This window comes from Hibiscus syriacus, unplaced genomic scaffold (genome assembly GCF_006381635.1).
Source record: "Hibiscus syriacus cultivar Baekdansim isolate YM2019G1 unplaced genomic scaffold, ASM638163v2 tig00010533_pilon, whole genome shotgun sequence".
Classification (NCBI taxonomy): Eukaryota; Viridiplantae; Streptophyta; class Magnoliopsida; order Malvales; family Malvaceae; genus Hibiscus; species Hibiscus syriacus.
The window spans coordinates 1,416,258-1,440,082 of record NW_024062223.1 but is presented as its reverse complement, the minus strand read 5'-3'; the positions used below and the strand labels follow the sequence as shown (position 1 = coordinate 1,440,082).

Sequence of the window (23,825 nt, the reverse complement as noted above, 5' to 3'; positions counted from 1 at the left end):
ATTTATAATTGTATTTACTTATGCAACAACGTCTTCTTATGGTATTGGATAACAATTCATAGGATGGTCCGACATTGTGCATATTCCACAAAGTTTAGTTGTACAAGTTTGCTTGCAACGAGAGATTGAACTATATCAATCAACTTATCAATTTTATTTTCTAAGGAAATTGTATTTATCTCGTGAAATCGACGAGCGAGTTTACTAGAAGAGCCAAATTGTTGAGAGTTATTGGCCATGGTAGAAATTAGATTTCTAGCCGTATTTGGAGTAATGTTCACAAAGGCCCCTCCACTGGCTGCGTTAATCATCTTCATCTCCAAATGGAGCAAGCCTTTATAAAAATATTAGAGAAGTGTCTATTATGAAATTCCATGTTGTGGCAGTTATCGTAGAGTTTCTTATATCATTCCAGTAGTCATATAAATACTCTTCATTCTTCCGTTGTACTTCTAAGATGTTTGTTCTTAGCTCACCTGCCTGTGTCGTAGGTAAAAACCTATTTCAAGAAAAAAGATGAGTCATGTCAGCCCAAGAATTAATAGAATTAGGAGGTAAATAGAAAAATCAATCCTTAGCCAAATGATTAAGGAGAAAGAGAAGACGCGAATTTTAATCAGATCTTCGGATACTCCATGTGGTTTCATGTTTGAACAAACCTATGAAATTCGGTCAAATGTTTATGAGGATTTTCGCTCAACAACCCATGAAAAATAGGTAAAAGATGGATCAAACCCGTTTTAAGCTCAAATAATGACTCTCTATTCGGGAATGTGATGCATAATGGCCGCTGAACGACAGGTATCGCAACTAGTTCCCGAATTGTTTAATCACCCATCGGAATTGATTCTTCATAAGTGAATTCGAAGTGTATTTCAACATCAGAAGGTGCTTTTAGATTTGATTTTGGATCTTTTTATTGTCATTGCTCTTGTTGTTGTCATTGTTTTTATTTCTCTCGAAGCATTTGTGCATGTATTCAACAATCTCGTGCTTCAATCTCCGGATCACAGTCCACTAGTTTGCCCGAGTTTTGCCTGGTCATAAATAAAAACAACACAATATTAGTAATTTATCGAAATCCCCGATAATGACACCAATTTGACAAGCGTTGTATATTGTCAAATAAATAAGCTTTTTTCTCAGATAAATAAGCTAAAAATATAGTATAGAGAATAAAGGGTCGATCCGTAAGGACTAAAGAGCTTCTGATGTTGAATGGTTTTGATTCTGATTTAGGAGAAAAAGAAAAGAAAATAAGGGATTTCAATTGAAAGAGTGAAAGAAAAATAAACGTAAAATAAAAGTAATTGTGAAAAATTAAATATAGAAAACTAGTGAATGGAAAATTTGAGAAGAAAATCAATTAAGTAAAATAGCCTCATGCTTCGCTTTGCCTCAATTCCAATTGATTATCGAAGAGGATTTTACTCTGGATACATGTCGGTTACAATCTACAAGGCTCAACCCTTGTAACTTACTTTTCTCTCCGGTAAACCAACAATCCAAAGTCAATCTTTGAAATTAGGTCCTAATTTGGATTAACCACGACTATCGTCGCCAGCACCAATACAATTTTAGTTTTGAAAAAGTCCAACTTGGATTATGTTGTCTCAATGAGAATCCAACCCAGCCTCAATTTCCCTTAACGAACCACTACTAAGTGTGTTCATAGGAAGTCAAATGTGCTACAAGTTGGTCCTTCCTCCCAACTTTAAATCGGAACAACAATCAAATCAATGAGCTCTTTTTGAATTGAAATTGTAGAGATTTTTAAAGGAAATGTCGTTTGTCATTCCAAGTTTTCATAAAATTGATAATTATATCCGAAGATATTAAATGTTTTTCAATTCTTACGATCAGAATTAAGTCGCCGCTTAAGTATGATATAAATCATACTTAACATTTTCTAAAGAAAGTGAAAACAACTAAGGATAAAATCCTAAAACATTCAAATAATAAAATCCTAAAATAAACAAGTGATAAATCCCAAATTCAAATTCAAACTAAATGTAAGTCGTTCGCCCATCCTTTTAGATGATACTGACTAGACCACCTTCTGGAACTGCTATTGATTGGAATGCCAGAATCTGTCATATCGGACATTGACATGTTTCAAATCATGCCCATGTGTCCATCCTCGACTCTAAAATATAAAAAAATGTAGAACTCTGCTTCTTTAATGTTGTTTCCGGAAATTAAAGTCATGCATAAAAAATAAATCAAAACACCCCAAATTAGTAATATCAAAGAGACAACAATGAATAATTAACAACAAAATAGAAACAAAATAAATCACTCGCCATTGTAATGTTTCATATGGATGTGGGAAGTCCATGTGTGATGCCACTTCAACAAAAAAATTATTTTTAGAGTAAACTATACTTATAATAAATTACATATACTCTTATAAAAATATATTTAAAAATAGTTTAAAAATATTTTTTGATGATGTGGCATCATACGTAGACCTGCCATACCAATAAGAAGCGTTGGTCGTTAATCAACTAACGATTTTCATCCACACATAGAACATTTTACTCTAAAATAAAATGTTGGAGGTTAAAATGCTTAAGAAAAAAATATGAACAAAGTCGTAGGTAATTTTAATATTATGCCTTAATTTAAATGCATTGATAGACATAAAAAGGACTAGCTAACTACTCTATAAATGCCATGAACATGAAGATATAAATGGTAGCAGTAAGTGTTGAGTTCCAGAGGTAAAAAAAAACTAAATCATACAATGTCTATCTATTTGTCTTTTGTCCTCTACTATCTTTGTACAGTTTCAGAAAGAGACTCCCCTCCCATGGGGGTTCCCACAATCATGGGGTACAAATCTATGCACCCTTCCATTTTCATCTGTCATTTGTCAAGTACAGAGATGATCTCTATACTCGGTCGAGGGTCATGAGAGATCCTCGGCCCGTACCTGCAAAGGCAGAGTAGTTATGGAGGAAGGGGGTTATCTAGAAAGATCCCAATTTATAAATGGATCGGAAAGGTTTCTCCTTATAAAATTTTAAAATCATTATGCATTTTAGATTTTTTTCTATGTATATTCTATTGAAAATTTGTTTTCGTTTTTCCTGAAATCTTATAAGTTCAAATTCACCCCTAGAATTCTAAAAGTTCGTCTCCCAACATAAAATCTTGCGGTAATCCCTAGATACCGCGATGGTGGATGTTGATGAGAAGCATGGCCATTGTTGCATCTGTACTGCAAGTGGAAACAAATGGAACAATATGCATCCTAATGATTATCAGCCATTAACCTGTTTTTTCTCCTGTTATTGTTCCAAGCGTAAACAGCTCCTATCTCTGAGGATCTCTTTTATAATATTTCCCATTTTGTAGCTCTTAACATCACCTTTTCCTTTTGTAATCAATCTTTACACTCCCAATCCTTATATTTCTTTCCTTTTATGTCATTCAATCGCCATGTTTAAGCTTCTGTATAAATCCTATGATATATAATATATTGCTTAATGTACAAGGATCCACAATTGTGTTCAGAATTTAGATTCTAAAACCATGGCAGATAATGATGCTAGGCAGTCTTTGCTTTCATCCACGAATGATTCACTAAATCTCAGCGAGACAAAGGCTCTTCATAGAAGAAGATCCCATCGCCGTTCGAAAAGTCGATCAGAGAAAAACTCCGACGACCAAGAGAAGGAACCTCCGTTCATAAACCTCGAACCGGTACTCATAGTACGAGAGTTTAGGTTCAAGTACGTGCTAATGTTGTTGGGAGCCTATCTAGGTTTAGGCACCATTTGGTTTTACCTCATCGATAATCAGATCGACGGCAAGAAAACGAATGGGATCGTCGATGCCGTTTACTTTTGCGTCGTGACGATGACCACGGTCGGGTACGGTGACCTCATACCCCGTAGCTCGTTGGCGAAGATACTCGCGTGCGTTTATGCCTTCATTGGTGCGGCGCTCGTCGGTTTAATCCTAAGTAATGCAGCGGACTACATTGCGGACAAGCAGGGGACTCTCTTGGTAAAAGCCCTGCATATGAATGATGAGTTCGATACGGCTGAGGTACTTATGGATATCGAAACCAACAAGGTCAAGTATAAGTCCCTGATGACCTTGGCACTACTCGTGGTGCTTATAATTGCCGGAATCGGGTTCTTGTTCCTCGTCGAAGAGATGGAATTCCTCGATTCGGTTTATTGTGTGTGCGCGACGATCACGACGCTCGGATACGGAGATAAGAGCTTCTCGACGCAAGGGGGACGCGTGTTTGCCATTTTGTGGATACTTACCAGCACGGTGTGCTTAGCTAACTTCTTCCTCTATCTAGCCGAGCTATACACCGAGAGGAGGAAAAGAGCACTGGTTAAATGGGTTCTTAATAGAAATCTAACTGCAGGTGACCTTGAGGCTGCAGATTTGGATCATGATGAGGTGGTAAGGTAAGCTAGCTAAGGATTAGCTAAGGATTAACATGCATATTGTATATTGCACATACATACATACATACATACATACATACATGCATGCATACATACATTCATGCATGATGCTAATTTGTTTGTCGATTTTATCCATGACAGTGCTGCAGAGTTCATCGTATATAAGCTCAAGGAAATGGGAAAGATTTGCCAGGAAGACATTGTGATGTTGACGGAGAAGTTCAAAGCTCTTGATGTTGATCAATCGGGAACTTTGACTACAGAGGATCTGACTTTGTCCTAGCATGTAGCATGACCATAATAGTAACAAATCTAAAATTAATTTTGAAGGTGGACACGTATATGTTAACAATACGAGAAGTTTATATAAAAATAGACACAAATAAAATTTCATACAAACACCGTCAAAAATAAAATAAACAATTAATCTAAGAATTAATATTTAAAAATAGACTAATAAATTTATACGAATTTTTATATCAATTTTTATGTGATAGAGACTAATAAAGTCTTAAAGGTGATATTATTGTACTTAATTATGTTATTACCTTTTGGATTAAAATACATAAGTTACACATTTATTTTTGTGCTCTAATTCATTTTAATTTTAGTTATTATATTTTTTTTAATTTTGAAATTTTTATCTTAATCCAACTATTATCATTGTGATAATATTGTAATTAATTATTAAAATGATTATGGGTCGAGTAGGATTTTTTATCGACTTAAATTTGATTCGATTTTAGAATAAAAATATGTATATGATTCAGTCCGATACGAATATAAACATTTATATATAATTCTTATATAAAATCATAATTAAGGGCCAACTCTTATTTGATTGAGTAACAAGAGGTTCGATACCCCCTTGCTTTCACATTTTGTAAGGGAAAGTTAAAGAAGAATTACGGATTTTGTATCAGGCAATGCAAACGAGGCCGGACCATGTCTTTGTCGTTCAATCAAATCTCCGAGGTTCCTCATCCATATGCTCCGGCCGGGCAGCCGCAACATAGTCCAGCAGTCCTTCGCCGGCTTTTTCACCGTGATCTTCAGTCGTTAGCTGCGAAGCACCACCGAAAACCACAATCACCAACAACAACACGGTCGTAGAAGCAAAAAGAGGCCAAAAGTAGGCCAGAACGGTGAGCAGACTCGGGGCCGCATACGATAGAACGGCGACGATCGACGAGACGAGAATCGTTACGATGAAATGATACCTGTATTGGTTCAGCTTTTGTTGGATGTCCATTGGCGTCATTGCTATAAGCAATAAGAAATCAAACAAGGGGAATTGTATGCGAGCATATGATGTCTGTGGAATATATTGAGATTGTAGAAAATGATGGTATTGACTATCGAGACTTGGAGACTTGTTTTCTTGGAGAGATTCTTCTTCTTCTTTTAGTTACACGATTTAATTTGGTTTTAGTCCTTTTACTATGATAAAATTTTGGATTCAATCATTATATTTTTAGCAGATCCAAATTGATAACATCTTTAGATCATGTTGTTAAAGTGATGACCAGGGATGGATCAAGAGAGACAGGTGAGAGCAATGGACCTAGTAATAACACTATAAAAGTACACACCAAATTATATTAAATTAAATGTATAAAATCTCAAATTTTAATATAGTAAAAGGACTAAAATTATATTTAGACCAAATTAAACCAAATATGAATAATTTTTTTTATTAATCTGGCATAAGTATAAGGAAATATACGTTCAAAGATAACTTTTAACCATTTAATATTGAATGCTCACACTTCTGACATTCCTAATACTTAAACCCGAGATCTCGAAATTACAACAATATCTTTATCATTGAGATCGTTTGATTCGTGTCATTACGAATAAGTTTAATATTAACAAAAGTAGGCCAATTATTCCATTCTTCTCTTTAAATAATAAGGGCCGAATAGTCCTATTGGAGGAAAACGAATGGTGTGTTTTGGAATTTATGCTCTTTCCACTACTAGGATAGGGCGGTCGCTTTGTCCCCTTGATCGAGTGGCCGCCGCTCTTTCATTGAAATTAAGATTAAGATTAAGATTAAGATTAAGATTAAGATTAAGATTAAGATTAAGATTAAGATTAAGATTAAGATTAAGATTAATATTATATTAAGATTAAGATTAAGATTAAGATTAAGATTAAGATAAGATTAGTACTTAGCAAAGAAAACTCATAAATCGAAAGATGTTACATATTTAAATATATATCCTTTTACTTGTTATAAAACAATAATGTTAATTAAATTAAAATTCGATCTAGATGAATTCATCAAATGACTTCAGTAGTAAAAAGAAACGTTATTTTTCATAGAGGTTTTGAATTCGAGCAATTACGTTAGTAGAATGCGTGTTCAGAAACGAAGCTAAGATTGAACTATGAGAAGGACACATTATTTAACTTTGAGACAAATATGGACTAAAAAGTAATTAAACTATAAAAAGTAAGAGATCACAGGTTTAATTTCACAAATTTTAAAATTCAAAATGTGTTAAAAAAATAATTAAACTAGACAAATTTAAGGTGAATGTTGAATTTTATTAATTTAAAAACTGACAGTGTCCTAAAAATAATTATAGCAGAAAATTTTGGGAGAGATAAGATTAATTACATAGTTTCAAACTACCAATATTTTAATTTTTTTTTTTCAATTAGGTACCTAATTTTCTAAATAAAAAAGTTATATATGTATCAATTTGAATTTAATGCAAGTTTTTACATTAAAATTCAAGTTAAATTTCAGGTGGTCTCAATGGTTAAAGGAGATGTTGTTATGAGTTTGAGTAGTTACGTATGCAATGTGTGTCCGTATTATCAATGAACTAAAAAAGATTCTGAACAAATATTACCTTATAATTAGTTATTCACTTTAAAATACTTAAAAAATATATTTTATTTTGCTGATAAAAAATATTTTTTAATTAATTATCTGTTAGTTTAATTAGTTGAAGTATTAAATTTTCAAATAATATCTAAAGTCTGGATTCTAAAATTATAAATTAAACAAAATAAATTAAAAAATAATTCTCGCAATAATCCTATATGATAATCCAAATTAACAGACCCAATAGTCATATACTATCTTTTAGATGGACTACCAACTTTGAAGTCTAAACGTCGAACCAATAAAGTAGAATAACTTACGGGAAGTCTTTCGTACGGTAATTTAATATACAATTAAAAAAATACGTTATCGAAAATATTATTAATTTTTTAATATTTTTGATAAAACGTTATATAAAATATTATTATTTTTTTACAGAAAATGCTAATAATGGGTACTACTTAATATATTATTTTTTTTACCAAAAATTAGGTAGCAAAATTAACATTTTCGATAGAAAAAATAATGTTTTAAATAATATTTTATTAAAAATATTAAAAATCAGTAATAATTTCGATAACGTCTTTTTTTAACTGTATATTAAACTGTCGAACGACAGAACTACCCATAACTTATGGGTGGATGGACCCTAGCCGTTCAGATATCAGACAACATCAGGCCTAAAGCTCTTTCGTACAATTAGAGATCGGCATCAATTTGATGGCAAAATCAGCCCATTAATACTAGCGTAATAATTATTTAAGTTTTTAGGACGATTAAAAAATAATTAATAATCTATGATATTTATTGTGGTGTCTTAGAATTCGTCACGTGAGCGTAGCGAGTTCTTATAAAATATATCTTTTATTAAAATTTATTATCTTGATGTAATAGATTTTAATAAAAATAATTGTAACTCGTCATGTCTACGTGACGAGTTTGAATAAAAAATTATTTGTTTGAAATTTATCACCTCCGCATGACGAGTTCACATTTCACTGTAGTAAATATCGTAGATCTGAAAATAAACTTTGAGTTATCCTAATGGATTAATAAATTTATTCGCCAACATTATTGGGCTAACTAAACCTAAATTTGATTGGGTTGGTTCTTATTCAATCCGACATGATAAAAATTATATTTTTTAATTAAAGTTTGATTAAATAGTAGTGTGGGATAATTTTATATTCGACTTTAATTTTGAGAAAAAATTATACTCTATCCGATCCAACTTAAAAGAAATACATATATATGATTTTTTTTAATTTTATTCAATAAAAAATAGATCTCGTATAGAGATATTATTATAATTATACTTATATATATATATATATTATTTTGTAAGATCAAACATTTTTCACCTTAAATTCAAACTTGATTCAACTTAAACTTGTTATATAACAAGTCAACGTGAACTTAGTGTTTTTTTTAAAGAATCTTACTCAGGGTTTTAAATTGTAGTAGTTGTCGTGTTTTCGGTCATTTCGAGTTTACAGTAATTGTGGTCGTCGCGGGCGCTATTGCGGATGTAGCAGGTAACTCGGACGGTGACGAAACCGCTATTTTGCGGACACTATCACTTTTTCGAACCGTAATTTGAAACCTTGATCTTATCTAATTACATCGAGTGATTCGAAACTCGTCAAATTTAACTCTGGTGAAATCTCCTGATACAATACAAAAAAGCAATCAAACAATAAATTACCAAACTCAAACCTATCAAAAACAGTAAAAAAAGAAAAAGAGGGTTCCAAAGCTTAGGTTAATGGCAATCGACATCACTTTCAGAACAACTCAATTAAGACATAATTAACATCAAAAACACCTTAACCTTAAGCAAGCTTTATTGCTTTGTCTGTCTGGGTTATTGGGTGTTGGTGGACTCTTCCCTTCGTCGTCTCTCTAATCACCACCGCCGAGTCTCACCTTAACCTTCTCCAAATGGCTTATCCGCATAAAGCCAGCCTTAAAACCCTTTTATTTATTCTTCAAATAGTAGAGTTAACTACACCGAATGTCCTCCAATTATTACCTAGGTTTTAAATTAGTGTTCAGTTTTTAAAAATTGTCTTAATTGCATCCTCAATCAATCCAGTCTTTTTGTTCATTCCAGCGTTGAACACTAACTCAGTTTAAAATCTTTAGATCTAACACGGTACGATTGTACTCTAATCCATCCAGAACTTATAAAATGTGAATTAATAATGGTAAAATTGCATTTTGCACCCTCCAAAAGATAAAATTATTATTCAATCTGAAAATTTTGTAAAGTTATGAACTAATACAATAGTAAAATTTATATTTTGACCCGAAAAAGTTTTGACTCGACTCTTGTTTAACATGTTAAAAAGGAACAAATAACCCTAAAATGTTTCAGCCTCTTAACGAAGAACGCACCCAATTAGGCCATTGAACTTGTGAATTGCACTAGTTTAGTCCACGTGTGAATGGTGACATGACAAATGGCTAAATCAATGCAATTTGCGAGTTCGATGGCCAAATTAGGTGCCTTTTTTTACATAGGGGTCAAATTGATAGTTAGGTACGAGTTCAGGGGCTAAAATACCCTTTAAGCCTAGTTTTTAACTAGTCAAATTCAAGCTTCACAGATCCAGACTGGCATTTAACATCCTTACTGACAGCGGGACTTAATTGATATGATATTGATACTTTTGATATTAGAACGTGTTGAAATTTAAACACCAATTTAGAATTTAGGTTTTATATCAGTGACTTGGGTGAAATTGACCCTAAATAATAATACCAAATGCACTGCCTTTTTTATCACTTTCAGACAAGGGTCATCAATACCTCATTAACTTGGTTCATTCAAAATCTGCGTTTGAGTGCCTTCCCACTAAGCTATGGAACCATACAAGAACAAGCCCTCGGTTTCTGCAATATTTAGCGCTTAAGGAATCCATTTTTCCCCAAAGGAAAGAGCTTTCCATCAACGTAAGACGGACCATGACAAAACATAACCAAATCATAAAATCTCAACCACTCTCTCAGCCAATATCCATCGATTTTATACCCTAGAATAAGGGTTCGTAATATGCAAGTCTATAATTTCATAATCATATATACAAAGTTTCTTTTTGTTTTAACTGTCATACACTAAGTTTGCAGCAAATGACACCAGCTAATACTCATACATATACGTATACGTATACATATACGTATGATTAGGTTTTAGTGGTTATTAATATCATATTCATAGGAAAGATTAATAAATAAAAGTAAAAAAAGGGTCATATTTAAGATAATGAATCATTTAGAGAAAGGAAATTAGAAGTTGACATCATTGTCATGATAATGATGATGAGGAAGAATGAAAGCGATGGTTACTGTGTAAAACAATGAAACAATTAACCGGCAAGGCCGGCTTAGTCGCTTTCGGATCTTTGCTTTAGATTAAGGTAAGCTTTCCTCTCTTTGCGTTCAATTCCTTCAAGTAATGGACTCTCTCATTATCTCTAACTATATATATATATATATATGTTTTATTCCTTAACAACCCCAAGTCTTGTGTTGTTGTTATTGTTATTGTTAAAGCTGCAAGTGTCGTAAACGCGATATCGAGAAAATGGTATGTCCTGAGGAATCATTTGCAGGCCATGAACCTCACCCGAACCCGGTCGTGTTAGAGCTCACCCGGTTGCAGAACCAACTCAAAGGTTGTCTGATGATTTGTTTCTGAAACATGTCATGTTGTATGTTACTGACCATTGTGAATGTTGTTCCAGAAAAGGAAAGGGAGTTAGGTTCTGCTCAGGCTGAAATCAAAGCACTGAAAGCAACTGAAGCATTGAAGGATAAGGCCATACAAGAGGTAATCAAAATTTTTCAATGTTGTTATGTTGGATTAATGTGCTTAATTAATGTAATTATGTTGGATTAATGTGCTTAATAATCAGCTCCAGAGTGAAGTTCAAAAGTTGGATGAGAAACATAGGGTCACTGAGAATGTCCTTGAATATAAGGTCAGTGCCTTTTAAGTTTTCTTGACGTTGATATCTGTTCTTCTATTACATGTTTACTAATGGTGCTGTTTTAATCGTATTCGATTGAAGAACCTCGAAATCAAGAGGTTGACGAACGAGAAGAAAGATGCATTGGCTGCGCAGTTTGCTGCCGAGGCGACTCTTAGAAGAGTGCATGCGAATCGAAAGGATGACGAAGATGTTTCGATTGGATCCGTCATTGCTCCTCTGAAGGCAGAGATCAAAATGTACAAACACGAGATCGCGGTGCTTAGCGAAGATAAGAGAGCGTTGGAACGTCTCACCAAGTCGAAAGAGTCCGCTCTGCTCGAGGCGGAGAGGATTCTGCGAAGTGCTTTAGAAAGGGCCTTGATAGTTGAGGAAGTTCAGAACCAGAACTTTGAGTTAAGGAGACAGATTGAGATTTGTCAGGCAAGAGTCAAATTGACCGATTGAACACTTTACTCTATGCGTTTGTTTGCTAATAACTGATCGATATCATGTACCTTAATGCAGGAGGAAAACAAAATCCTTGAGAAAACCAATCGACAAAAGGTGTTAGAGGTCGAAAAGCTAAGCCAAACTATCAAGGAACTCGAAGAGGCGATCTTGGCTGGTGGGGCTGCAGCGAATACTATCCGTGACTATCAGAGACGAATTTCCGAACTTAACGTATGTTCCATGGTTACAAGAACTATTGTAGATTGTTGTTCGTGTAGTTATTATCCGAAACAATTCGACTAATGCAGGACGAAAAGAGGACACTCGAGAGGGAGCTTGCGAGAGTTAAAGTCTCGGTGAACCGTGTGGCGACAGTGGTGGCAAACGAGTGGAAGGATGAGAATGACAAAGTAATGCCCGTCAAGCAATGGCTGGAAGATAGGAGGCTGCTGCAGGTACATTCTCGAAAATTCTCCCACACCGTTTATTTATCGATCAGTGAAACATGAAATTCGTGTGTTTACAGGCGGAGATGCAGAGGTTGAAGGACAAACTAGCAGTGACAGAGAGAACAGCAAAGGCAGAAGCACAGCTTAAGGAGAAATTCAAGCTAAGGCTCAAGATATTAGAAGATGGCTTAAAACATGTACCATGTTTGTCACCTAAACCAGCCAAGTCCAGCAATATCTTAGGCCTTTTAACAAGCAGCAGTGGACTAAGGAAGCGGTCTACCTCGCAGCCGAGGGGTTCGACCGTAAGTAGCTCTCCGTTTCAGCCGAGCATCGAAATCGAAACAGCCAATGCCGGAACGAAACAAGGTGGCAGCTTGAAAAACAGGGCTGCACCAGAAGAAAACATGGTAAGGAAAAGTTTGTGGGCGTCTAGGTGCAAGGTTGCAGATAGTAGTGAGAAGGAAAATGCTGAAACCAAGGTAAACACGGATCTTAAAGATGGCGACACTGCAGATTGTGGTGCCGAAGATATGGTTTCGGGGTATTTGTACGATAGGCTTCAGAAAGAGGTGATCAATCTAAGGAAGTTTTGTGAGGCTAAAGAAAGCAGTTTGAATGCTAAAGATGAAGAAATAAAGGTGACACTTTAGTACTTGTTCCCTTGTCTATGCAAGTATGTATGTATGTATGAAAGATGTGATTGTTTTTACAGATGCTGATGAAGAAGTTTGAAGCATTGTCAAGAGCTATGGAAGTGGAGTGTAAACGTGTGAAGAAAGAAGCAGTTGTTAAAGAAAAGAAGATTGGATCAACCAAAATGGAGGACACCAGAAAGATGAAAAGCATCAACAACTCCCCTAGAAGGTTGGTTCGATGTAATTGTATTTTTGGATAAATTATATGTTTAGTACCTAAATTATTACTTTTGTTCAGTTTTGGTACCCAAATTTTATTTCTTTTCAAAACCATACTAAAGTTTAGTTTAGGTTTCATTTTGGTACCTGCCGTTTAAATTTTAATAGTGTTGTTGACATGTCACCGTAAGGTAATTCCATATCATCATTGTAAAAATTTAAAAAAATTGTCACGTCAACAATTATGTTAAATTTTAACAACATATATCAAATTAAAACCTAAACTAAACAGTGGATGCCAGAATGAAACAAAAGTAATAGTTTACGTACTAAACTTATAGTTTACCCTTATTTTTTTCTGCACTTGGTTGATTGTTTGGCCACTGAAATCACAGTGTTTGTTGAGCAGGGTAAGCCAAGCATCTTGAAGATTGCCATGGATGGTTGAAGCTGAAGAAAAATTGGTATTCAGTTGATTCGTTGTGCATGTCTCGGATATGATTGTTGGTGTAGATATTGAATTAAATCGTTTTGTTATAGCTGGTTGGAAATATGGTTGTTTCTGTGAATGATGAATTTGGGTTGGTTTGTTGATGGTAATTGTGAAAGGAAGAAGAAAAGGGTTGGAGATTTGACATTAGTAACATCCTAGCAATGCCCAGGACGATGAATTGTGATTTCTAATGCTTGGTTTTGTTGTAAGTGGTATACTTTTTTTTTTCTTGTTTAATTGAATAATAGCATACTTTGTTACAAATATCTTTAATTTTTTTAAAATTGTCAATTATCCGGTTATCAAAGTCTTCAAAATAAAATTCATTTCATAATCAAAATCTTCATGGAGATTAATGAAGATTTAGACAATTATGGAAAGGAAAAAAAAGATGAGGAAGATAGTTCATCGTTCTTTTTATATTTAGTGGTGGACCCACAGTTTGGTGAAGGTAAGTGTAAACATACGGGGAGTTCCCAACAATAGTCTCCAAAATACTTAAGTGCAAATAGAGTTTACGATTCAAATAAACAACAAGGGTCTATGACAATACATGCCCACTATAATGCTCAAGATGTGCTCTGTAAGAAGAACAAGTCTGGTGAAGAGCTCCTCAACTAGCACCTAAGAACCTGCTCATGGAAACACATTTCATACGTTGAGCTTACGAACTTAGTGTAACATAAATAACCCTACTATACTACATGCATCCAACATATAAGCATGCTACAAGTATAGTTGTGAATATTTGCTAACACTATCACAACAACCAAAGTAAGCATCATGGTGTAACTCGGGGTCACTTAGCATTACAGAACTCACACCCATATTTGCTTACTAAAGAACTTTAGGCTAGACCTGGGTCACAGAGCATCAACACCTCCTTAACCTTGAGCTAGGTCTGAGTCACATACCATTGGTGCCTCGCTCGACTAGTCTACTACTCTAGAGTACTCGGGACGTGTCCGAGTCACAAATCATCGGCACAACATCCAACTAACAAATATAATGCCTAAGTTCTGGTTTGGATATATGCGGATAATCTCTTACTCAACTATACCAACTTCGTACATAAGTAACTCAGGTGTCCTTAATGTTTTCCTGAGCATCAAGTAGGGCATAAGTCTTATGAAATCTTGTCTCATAAATATCTTATGTTATCACATAATTATTAAGGTTTTCACTTGTAAGCTTATTGTAAGGTTTTCCTCAATCTAAGACTCCTTTTTCATCATTCCAATTCAAGTTAACCTTATAGCCCAAAAAATTACAAGGGTACTGATACTCCCTTTTGGGCATCGATACTTCATCTGTTAGGGTATCGATATGTTAAGATCGAAGAGGCTCAATTGAACAACCAAAAAAGTTGCAAGAGGGATAAATTGGCAAAAATGGTGTAGGGAGTAAGGAGAATGAAAAGATAGAAACTTTTGCACAGAGATTTATAGTGGTTCGACTTCTCAACTAAGTCTACCTCCACTACCTTAGCTCCTCACTAAGTATTTTCTAACAAATTCACAAATTTGTTCTTTCTTTTTCAAGGATCAAGAGTAACATTTACAACTCCCTAGTTTTTCACTTGGCTAAACTAGAACCAATCCCCTTTACAAACATATAAAAGAAGTAAACAAATAAAAACCTCTCTAAGGTAGGGTGTTTACAAATTAAAGCTCACAGGAACAAAATATTTACAAGAGAATTGGAATAAAGAGTGAAAAACTCTTCTCTTGTGTTTGATTGCTTGGATAGGTGTTCTAACCCTTCTTCAAGTGTCTTGAACTTGTATTTATATGTTGGAATGAAGTTGTGGCCATTTTTAGCCATTGGAAGTGTTTTGGAGCCGTTGGGGACGTTTTTCTCTGCAAAATAAAACTACCCAGAACAGAGGGTATATGTATTCCTATAGTGAGTATCAGTACTTCCTTTGTTATTTTTAAATCAACTAGTTGTTACTAGCCGTTGGACCCTGATGGTATCGATATTATACCTATGGTATCGATACTACTATACAAAGTAGTATCGGTACCCCTTTGGGTATCGGTACAATTTTTGCATTCTGGAATTTGAGCAATGTTGGTAGTATCGATACTACCTAGTGAGTATCGATACTTCCCTTACCTATGGTATCGACACCATATTAACAATATCAGTATTGTTCATGAGGTATCGATATTGTAAGAACAATATCAATACTTCTTGTTCAGAAAAGTATTTTGTGCTCAATTCCAATTAAAATGGACTTTGAATTATTTTTGAAAACTTTGAATAAATTCAATTCAAGTCCAAAAACATTTTTCCATAAATTATTATATCAAAATATAGTTCAACACGATAGTTCATCAAGTATAAATACTAATTTTACCTTCGATGTTTTGAAAAATTCCTCGGTACCAATATCCCCATATGGGTGTATCGATACTCTACCCTAGGAATCGATACTCAAGGGAGTATCGATACCGAATAGCTTATTAGAATCTGACCAAATCCTTGAGTATCGGTACTACATGAGCAATATTGATACTTTCCTCACAACTCCCTTTGAAATTTTGCCCATCCACGACGAACAATATCAGTACTTTAAGAACAATATTGATACCCTATGCCCAAAAAACTCTATTTCACTCGTCTAAAACTTTCCAAAACACTCATAAAGTGTCCCCGATACCCCCAAATGGAGTTTAAAACTTTTTAGTACTTAAGGGTTATAAAAGGTCATCACTTTATGCATAAACAATAAAAAATTATCATTTTTATGCTTTGAGCCCCCAAATGCACCTAAATGCTTCATAGACTCATACAAGCATCAAAACTACACATGTTGATCTACAAGCAGTAAGGAAAGGTTAGGAGTGCGTTACCTTACACATAAGAGTTGTATGAACAACCTCAAACTCAACCAATGACTTCTTTCTCCTTGCCTTTAATCTTTGAGCCTTCACCAACCTCTTTCACTAATTACAAGTAAGAGAATGAGTTACTAACTCATCTAGGAGCTTAAGAAACATAGGAACAATATTTATAAGGCTCATGAATGTTTTAGAGCCTCCATTAGATCTAAAACAGAAAACACTTCTTGAACCCAACCATGGCCACCATAGTCAAACTCTAAGGTTGTGAGCTCAAATTGTATCTCTAAGTAATAGGATTTCAAAACCTACATTCACCAATTCGAACTAGGATGAATGAACTATAAAAACGCCTCATTTGCTAGCTTCAACTTGAGGGGAAAATGAAGGAGAGAGTAAGAAGAAGAGAAAGAAGAACGAAGAAAAAAGGTGTAATACCCCAAAAATTTCAAAAAGTGACTAAAATGTAAATTTTGAAAGTTTGTGGCTAAAGTATAAAATTAGAAAAGTTTAGGTATCTAAAGTGTAATTTTGAAAATTTTATATATTTTGGTTCCATAAATGGATAACTTACCTTAAAAGAATGATTTTTATGTTTGTTAGATTTTCGATTTGCTGAAATTTATAGAAAATGATATTAATTGATAAAGTTCAATAAAATAATCGAATATCCAAATCAAATAAAAAATTTACAAAAATTTTAAGGATGGTAGTATGAGGTTAAAAATGTTGTTTTAGTATTTTTAATGTGAAGAATTCGAAGTGGTTCGTTCAAATTAAAAGAATTTACCCTGTTTTAGTGAAACTGTGAAATTTAGTGACTAAATTGAATTTTTGAAAAATTGAAAGGGTTGAAGCATAAACAAGCATAAATTTTGATTAAAAATATTAAGGGACTAAGTTGAAAGCATTCAGTCATGGTGAGTTTGAATGAAGAAATATTGATTTGATTTGTTTCTATTATTGGAATGATTAGAATGAATGGAAATGAGTTGTAGGTGATGAAAACAATCTTAAATCAAACTTGGAGACCATTAAGGATAGTATCCAAAACTTTGGGCCATGGAGAAAAATTTAGGAAAATTTGTATAAAAATTTCTTTTGGGGTTAAATTAGATAGAAGGATGATTTCATAAGGTTTGAATTAAGTTTTGGATCAATTTGAATCAATGTTAAGCTTAGATGATCTTTTTACAAGTTTTGAGAAATTGGAGGATTGTAAAGTAAATGTTGAAAAAATAATGTACTATGCCTGAAATTATAGTTGGAACGATGAAATGTTGAATTTGATTGATTTGGAAGTTGAGTAATTCATAGGGATTAAATTGTAAGTTTTTGGAAAGTTAGTGGTGAAATTGCAAAAGTGCAAGATTAATGTACTAATTTGGAAATATAATGAAATTAGTTTAGTATGATGGTTGTTAGGGATTAAAGGGAATAGTAAGGACCAATTTGACCAGTTTTGAAATATGGGGGTTTAATTTGAAGAAATGCGTAATTGTGGGTTAAATGTTAAATTTTGAAAAGTTAAGTGATTTAAGGTGGAGAATTATTATTTTGAAGGACTAGGAAGGTTTCTTTGCAATAGTTGAGTAGAATTAATTTAGTTATATAAATTAGCATTGAATATTTGTTTACCATATTTTATTTTGGATACTTGTTTAACAAATTAGTTAGATACTAACATATGTTCGAAATTTTTTATGTCGGATAATTAATTTTTAAGTAGACCGTGACTGGAATTGAGAACAAAATGAGCAAAAAGAAAAAAGAACATAGTTCAAGAGTGAATTTGATTAAGTTAAGGTTGATTTTAATTTCGGTGTAGAAGTTAGTATCGGATGTTCCTTACTCGAATTTTTAGAATTACGATTCGAATTTGATTTTATTATAATAGTACAAGTACTAATGTATGTGAATCGTTTATATGTTGAAAATCGATGATCGGTTAGTTTGTGATTATAATCGAGATCAAAATGAACCGGATACGAGGATTATAAAGGTAATCGTAGGATAAGCTGGTGAGGCACCAGGTAAGTGCAACCTACTTAATTTATATTCTATATAAGGACGTTTGCAATGAGCCAACCTCGAGGGTTTTCGATTGAAACAATTTGAAACATTTTATGAAATATCTTTATATTGATTTACTAAATGGTTTTTTATATGATTTTGGGTTTGAATAACCTAAATTATTTTATTTGGTATTTTATTTCATAGCATGTGAATATTTTTGGGTATGAACTGCCTAGAACTGATTTTATATAAACATTTTATATTCAATTATATGGATGAATGGTTTTATATGCAAATTAGTAATTAATTTAAAATAAAGCCCATGATATGAAAATGAGGGTTAGTGGTACAATGGCATGCATGCCTTGAGGTGGAGTGAATCTGGATATGTTTTTGATATAACACCAGTGTGGATCACTTGTGGTCTGCCTCGGTGCACCTTAGTGGTGCACGAGGTGGAGTGATTCGGTGCATTTGATTAGCTTTATATGTGCATTATATGGCACCAATATGGATCACTCGTGGTCTGACTTGGGTGCTTTAGTGGTATACGAGGTGGAGTGACTCGGTGCAATCTGTTCTAACAATAAATTTGTATATACTTCACTTACTTGTTATTTGACTCACATACCTCGTATTATCATGATAATACAGTGGGCAAAGGTTTGATATGAATAAGAAAAATATAGATTTGAAATGATCATATTTTTAAAAGAAAAGTACAATTTTGCATTGATATGAACTGAAATAGAAAAGTACATATATAAAATAACACAATACAGTCTGATTTAAAATTTTTTATATAAATTCTTATTACGAGTTGACATCTGATTTTATAATAGCACAATACAATCTTTATATGATATTGTTTGTTTTATAAGTTAAATATTTTATTTTACTTGGTTGCCTCACTAAGTGAAAATTTATCATGTTAGTGTTTAACACGTAGGTGCAAGCTAGAAGGAGAAAATAAGGGGCGCATCCGTATCATTTTTGAGGAATCATATTTACCACCCGAATCGATAAGTAAAGACATCTTGTTTGTTAATTTATTTGGCAGTAACATGTATATTAAAGAAGTTTCTTGTTGTTCTGATTCGAATATATTTAAGATATTTATGTTTAAGTTGTGAATGTTTGGTTTTACAAAAGACATTATTACTTATGAATATTGATTTATTAAAGAGAAAATAACCTCAGTGGCCAAAAATCTAAAATAATATTCGATTTTGACCAATTTTTTTTTGGATTTACCAAAATGACCAATAAAATCGCAATGCGATCTCTAATTCGCATTGCGATCTCCAATATCGCAAATTCGCGTTGCGATAGTTGAAAATCGCGTTGCGATTTTCCATTTCACGTTGCGATAGTGCAAGTTGTCGTTGCGATTTTCCAAATTCGTTGCGATAGTCTACCGTTGTGTCGTTACGAATTAGAGATCGCATTGCGATTTTGTTGGTCATTTTCGCAAATCCAAAAAAAGTTGGTCAAAATCGTATATTATCTAGGATTTTTTGTCACTGAGGTTATTTTCTCTTTATTAAATCATAATTATTTATGATAGAAACGATTTTCAAATCAGACAATTTTCTAACATATTTTATTTAAGATATGTTACAATATAGAACTGCCTAAAATGTTATCTGAATTAAATTTAAAATTTGATATTTAAATATCAAATTATGATTTTGTCCTATTATTATTTTTAAAATAAAGAAATATATTTTGAGATTTAAAAAAATAAAACAATGGGTAATTTATTATCCGTTTAGTTTTCATTTCATTTTAGAATATGTCGTTAAAAATTTAACGTGTGTAGTACCTAAACTATTAGTTTTGGTCTATTTTAGTATCTAAATTTAATTTTTTTTCAAAACTTAATGTTAATTTTTTAACGTGATACTAAAATAAAAAAACTAAATTTTAAATATATTTTTAAAAAAAAAGTTAAAAGTTTAAGCATTACATATTAAAACTGATAGTTTAAATACGAAACACATAATTTACCTAAAGTATATAAAATATAATGACTTGAGATGCAACATGAATGTAATATGATAAATAATTAAGTTATTTATGCAAATTGAAAATAACAAGAATGTGATACGAATAAATAATGCATTAAATTTCTTTAAAATTTCTTTCGCTTTTATACAACTTTTTTGAGAAAAAAAATTAGAGAGTTTGATTAATATATATATATATATATATATATATATATATATTTAGGGGGTGAGCGGAGACAATCGTCCTTTGATAATTTAAAATTATCATATATATTTTTATACATTTTTAATAAAATTATATTATTCACCCTATAATTTTATAAATTTAAATTTACCCTTAATAAAAAAATTAAATGTTTGTCCCTATATAACCAGTAAAAGACAACATTAAATGGTGAAATAAATTTTAGTTAGTTAATTCAATCACATGAACCTAACTTTAATCCCCGAGCTAATTTGTACGCTAAGTTAGTAGAAACTTGAACGAATTGGACACTTTGGGTCGTCCGTGCTGACCTCACCACCGACACTTTGGGTATACAATCTGAGAAACATATTCTATCCACTTGAACTTTATTTAAGTTTAGAAAAAAAAACAAATAATTCCAACTTTACACTTAAAAAAAAAAAAAAAAAGTAAATAATTCAAGTTCGAGTCCTTGTGAATGCAGAAAATCTTCTTGGAAGAGGTCTCCACCTTTCGTGCCCAATAGTATCTCGAAAGATTAGTCTCATGTGAAATCTAAGGACACCTTAGGATTAGGGATGGCAATGGGTCGGGTCGGGTCAGGTTTTTGGGCCACCCGACCCGACCCGAGAAGAAAGGGTTCTCCACACGTGACCCGACCCGACCCGACAAAATTAATGTTTCACCCGACCCGACCCGAATATATGACTTAGAAACCCGATCCGACCCGACCCGAAATAAAAAAAAAATTTAATTCAATGAAAACAGTGACTTAATTGAAAAAAATTATATATGGAGGGATATTATTGTAATTATCCTTAAATATATAAGATAAAATTATATATATTTTTCGGGTCGGGTCGGGTCGAATTTTTTTTACCCTAAACCCGACCCGACCCGAACAGTGCATTTAAAAAAAACCCGACCCGACCCGACCCCGAATTTTTTAAAAAAAATCTGACCCGATCGGGTCAGATCGTGTCAAAACCCGTCGGATTCTGGTTGAGTTGCCATCCCTACTTAGGATACCAAAAAAAAGCAAATAATTATAAGTGGAAACATTCATTCATTCATTATTATTTATATGTTTATTGGTAACAATATTTGTTTCTATAACCCAACAATTGTCGACCACCCGCCTTATTAATCTACACATGTTCGTCGTTATTATTATCAGAGATGAAATTGACTCGTGTGCCGCCGCTTTTACATTACATGATTGAGCACGCGTTTGGGTTCTCGTCGCTAAAGCATTCGCCCGGCCGTTTGGTGTAGCAGTAGTTGTACCCGCCCCAGCTATCGTAAACCGGCCTACCGTAACTCTCGTAACGCGCCACCGGTGGTGGAGGTGGTCCGCCGTAATAGCATGGTCCCCCTGGAATCCCATGATAACATTCCGTGCAACAGCATCCCATGGGCGGTGGAGGATTCGGCGCTGGAGGCTGAGCTGGTGGCGGCGCTGGAGGTAGAGCTGGTGGTGGTGCCGGTTTCTTTGGTTCTTTGGGCTTCTCGGGTTCTTTCGGCTTTTCCGGTTCTTTCGGCTTTTCGGGAGCTTTAGGTTTTTCGGGCTCTTTCGGCTTCTCTGGTTCTTTCGGTTTCGCCGGTGCCGGCGGTTTTGGCGGCGGTTTGATCTCAATGCTCTTGATGGATCCGCCACCCTTGCAGCACAACTTGTCCCGGAGCCTCTCAGGATCGCAGCAGACCACCTTGATCGTCACCGTGTTAGCCTTGGTATCATAAATCTGGTCTCGAATTTCTCTTGTTCGCAAAACCCAGAATCAAAACATCAACTCAGATCACCAAGCAAATCAAACTAATTCGCAATTATCAAACACCACAAAAATCAAAGAATAGAAACTCACGAGGGAATTTACTGAGCACTTTCTTCACCTTCTTGTAGCATTTGGAGCACTGAAGGTCCACCTTCAGCGCCATTATCACCACCTACATCCGTACACACAACCAACAACAACAAAAAAACAATAAATAATTCCATATATCATCGCTAGCAAACAAAGAGGGGAAAAGGGTAAAGTACAATCACTATATTCAGGTTCTGACATAGAAGAAATAAAGAATGATTATAATAATTTCCTTTAAAAAAAAGTGGCAGCCACAAAAACACACAAAAAATGCATTGCAATTTACAGAGGAATTGCAAAGGGATAAGATTGAAAGAACCTTCTCGGCCATCGATCGGAACCGATGAATCTGAGATCCGAACTCAGCGATGAAATGAAGAAATGAGTTCGGGGAAGAGATATTGAGGATTCAAGAGAGCCTTGAACTTGAAGCTTTAATCCATTAAAGGCAAGGCAGGCAGCCAAGGTGAGGGAGTACACCAAACCAACCGATTGGTGCAACGTGTAATTTCTGTAGAAATTTGTAGAGAATAAGGCTTAACCTTAAGATCGTGGGATCGAGTATCACAGAGGACATTTTATAATTCGGAGGTCTTCTACAGAAGCTGTTTTCAATTTGATGTTGGGAGCAGCTTACTATCTTATCTCTCCTTACCCTATTATATATGGAAACAAGGGACAATCATTTATATTTGTGAATTTATTTATTTATTGCACTTGTAATCTTAAATCTTTCCATTTTTATCAAATATAGATACAAAAATCTACATAACCCTTCATTGACTACGTTTAAATGGAAGTGATGGTATAACTACAAGTGGAGTAAACCCACCATCATGTGTGCCCATTCATGGGTCTTATAGGTCCCGTTCTTAGAGTACACCTTTCTGAGTCGGGAAACATCTTCTGATTTCCATCTACAAGCAAGTACAAGATGGTAAAATCGCTTAGGGTGATGGTGCAAGGACACGATTAGTAAACAGAGCATTGGAAATTTGATCCTGGCAAGTTTGTCTCAAAAGATATACGCAGAGATGGACTTAAAATTAAATATTGACAATGATTGAAATATTAGATTATTTAAGAAAAATATAAATACTTACTAGGTATTTAAACTCGAAATTCAGCACGAACATAACGACCTTAGTAATTAAGGGATTTTTGTTATCCTTGAGGTCCCGAGTTCAAGCACGTATGTAGGGATATAAGGTTTCATTATTAAATAGCTAAAAGTTTTTGTACATATATTACATTGTATTCACCTTAAATTAGAAAAAAAAAACTCAAAACTCGAAAGACAACTTCTAATTTGTCTAATATTTAAACTTACAATGACTTAAATTGTAATCAGACCAAAAATTTGAGAACATAGACTTATCATTCTTTAGTTTAACTTATATTTGATTAAAT

At 33.7% G+C, this 23,825-nt stretch overlaps 4 protein-coding genes across 5 annotated transcripts; 2 read left to right on the top strand and 2 right to left on the bottom strand.

Moving 5' to 3' along the window:
- Nucleotides 1-616: 616 nt before the first annotated feature.
- LOC120204195 (protein PYRICULARIA ORYZAE RESISTANCE 21-like) lies at nt 617-22,805 on the bottom strand. Of its 2 annotated transcripts, XM_039204308.1 has the most exons (5): nt 22,735-22,805; nt 22,416-22,497; nt 21,759-22,309; nt 4,339-4,343; nt 617-640 (listed from the first exon to the last, which is right to left on the bottom strand). In XM_039204308.1, the coding sequence occupies exons 1-3, from the start codon at nt 22,744-22,746 to the stop codon at nt 21,765-21,767; spliced, it is 639 nt and encodes a 212-aa protein (XP_039060239.1). In that variant the 5' UTR covers nt 22,747-22,805; the 3' UTR covers nt 617-640; nt 4,339-4,343; nt 21,759-21,764. The 2 variants fall into 2 exon arrangements, with proteins under 2 accessions (XP_039060239.1, XP_039060238.1); XM_039204307.1 differs by lacking the exons at nt 617-640; nt 4,339-4,343 and having other exon boundaries at nt 21,694-22,309.
- On the top strand, nt 3,538-4,718 carry LOC120204008 (two-pore potassium channel 1-like). Its single transcript, XM_039204118.1, has 2 exons — nt 3,538-4,433; nt 4,575-4,718. The coding sequence occupies exons 1-2, from the start codon at nt 3,538-3,540 to the stop codon at nt 4,714-4,716; spliced, it is 1,038 nt and encodes a 345-aa protein (XP_039060049.1). The 3' UTR covers nt 4,717-4,718.
- LOC120204196 lies at nt 5,322-5,718 on the bottom strand. Its single transcript, XM_039204309.1, has one exon. It carries the CDS (start codon nt 5,692-5,694, stop codon nt 5,392-5,394), a length of 303 nt encoding a protein of 100 aa, XP_039060240.1. The 5' UTR covers nt 5,695-5,718; the 3' UTR covers nt 5,322-5,391.
- On the top strand, nt 10,810-13,657 carry LOC120204197 (microtubule-associated protein 70-5-like). The gene is made up of 9 exons (XM_039204311.1): nt 10,810-10,949; nt 11,019-11,104; nt 11,190-11,255; nt 11,346-11,687; nt 11,772-11,927; nt 12,005-12,151; nt 12,223-12,786; nt 12,861-13,029; nt 13,385-13,657. Exons 1-9 carry the CDS (start codon nt 10,859-10,861, stop codon nt 13,387-13,389), a joined length of 1,626 nt encoding a protein of 541 aa, XP_039060242.1. The 5' UTR covers nt 10,810-10,858; the 3' UTR covers nt 13,390-13,657.
- Nucleotides 22,806-23,825: the final 1,020 nt, after the last annotated feature.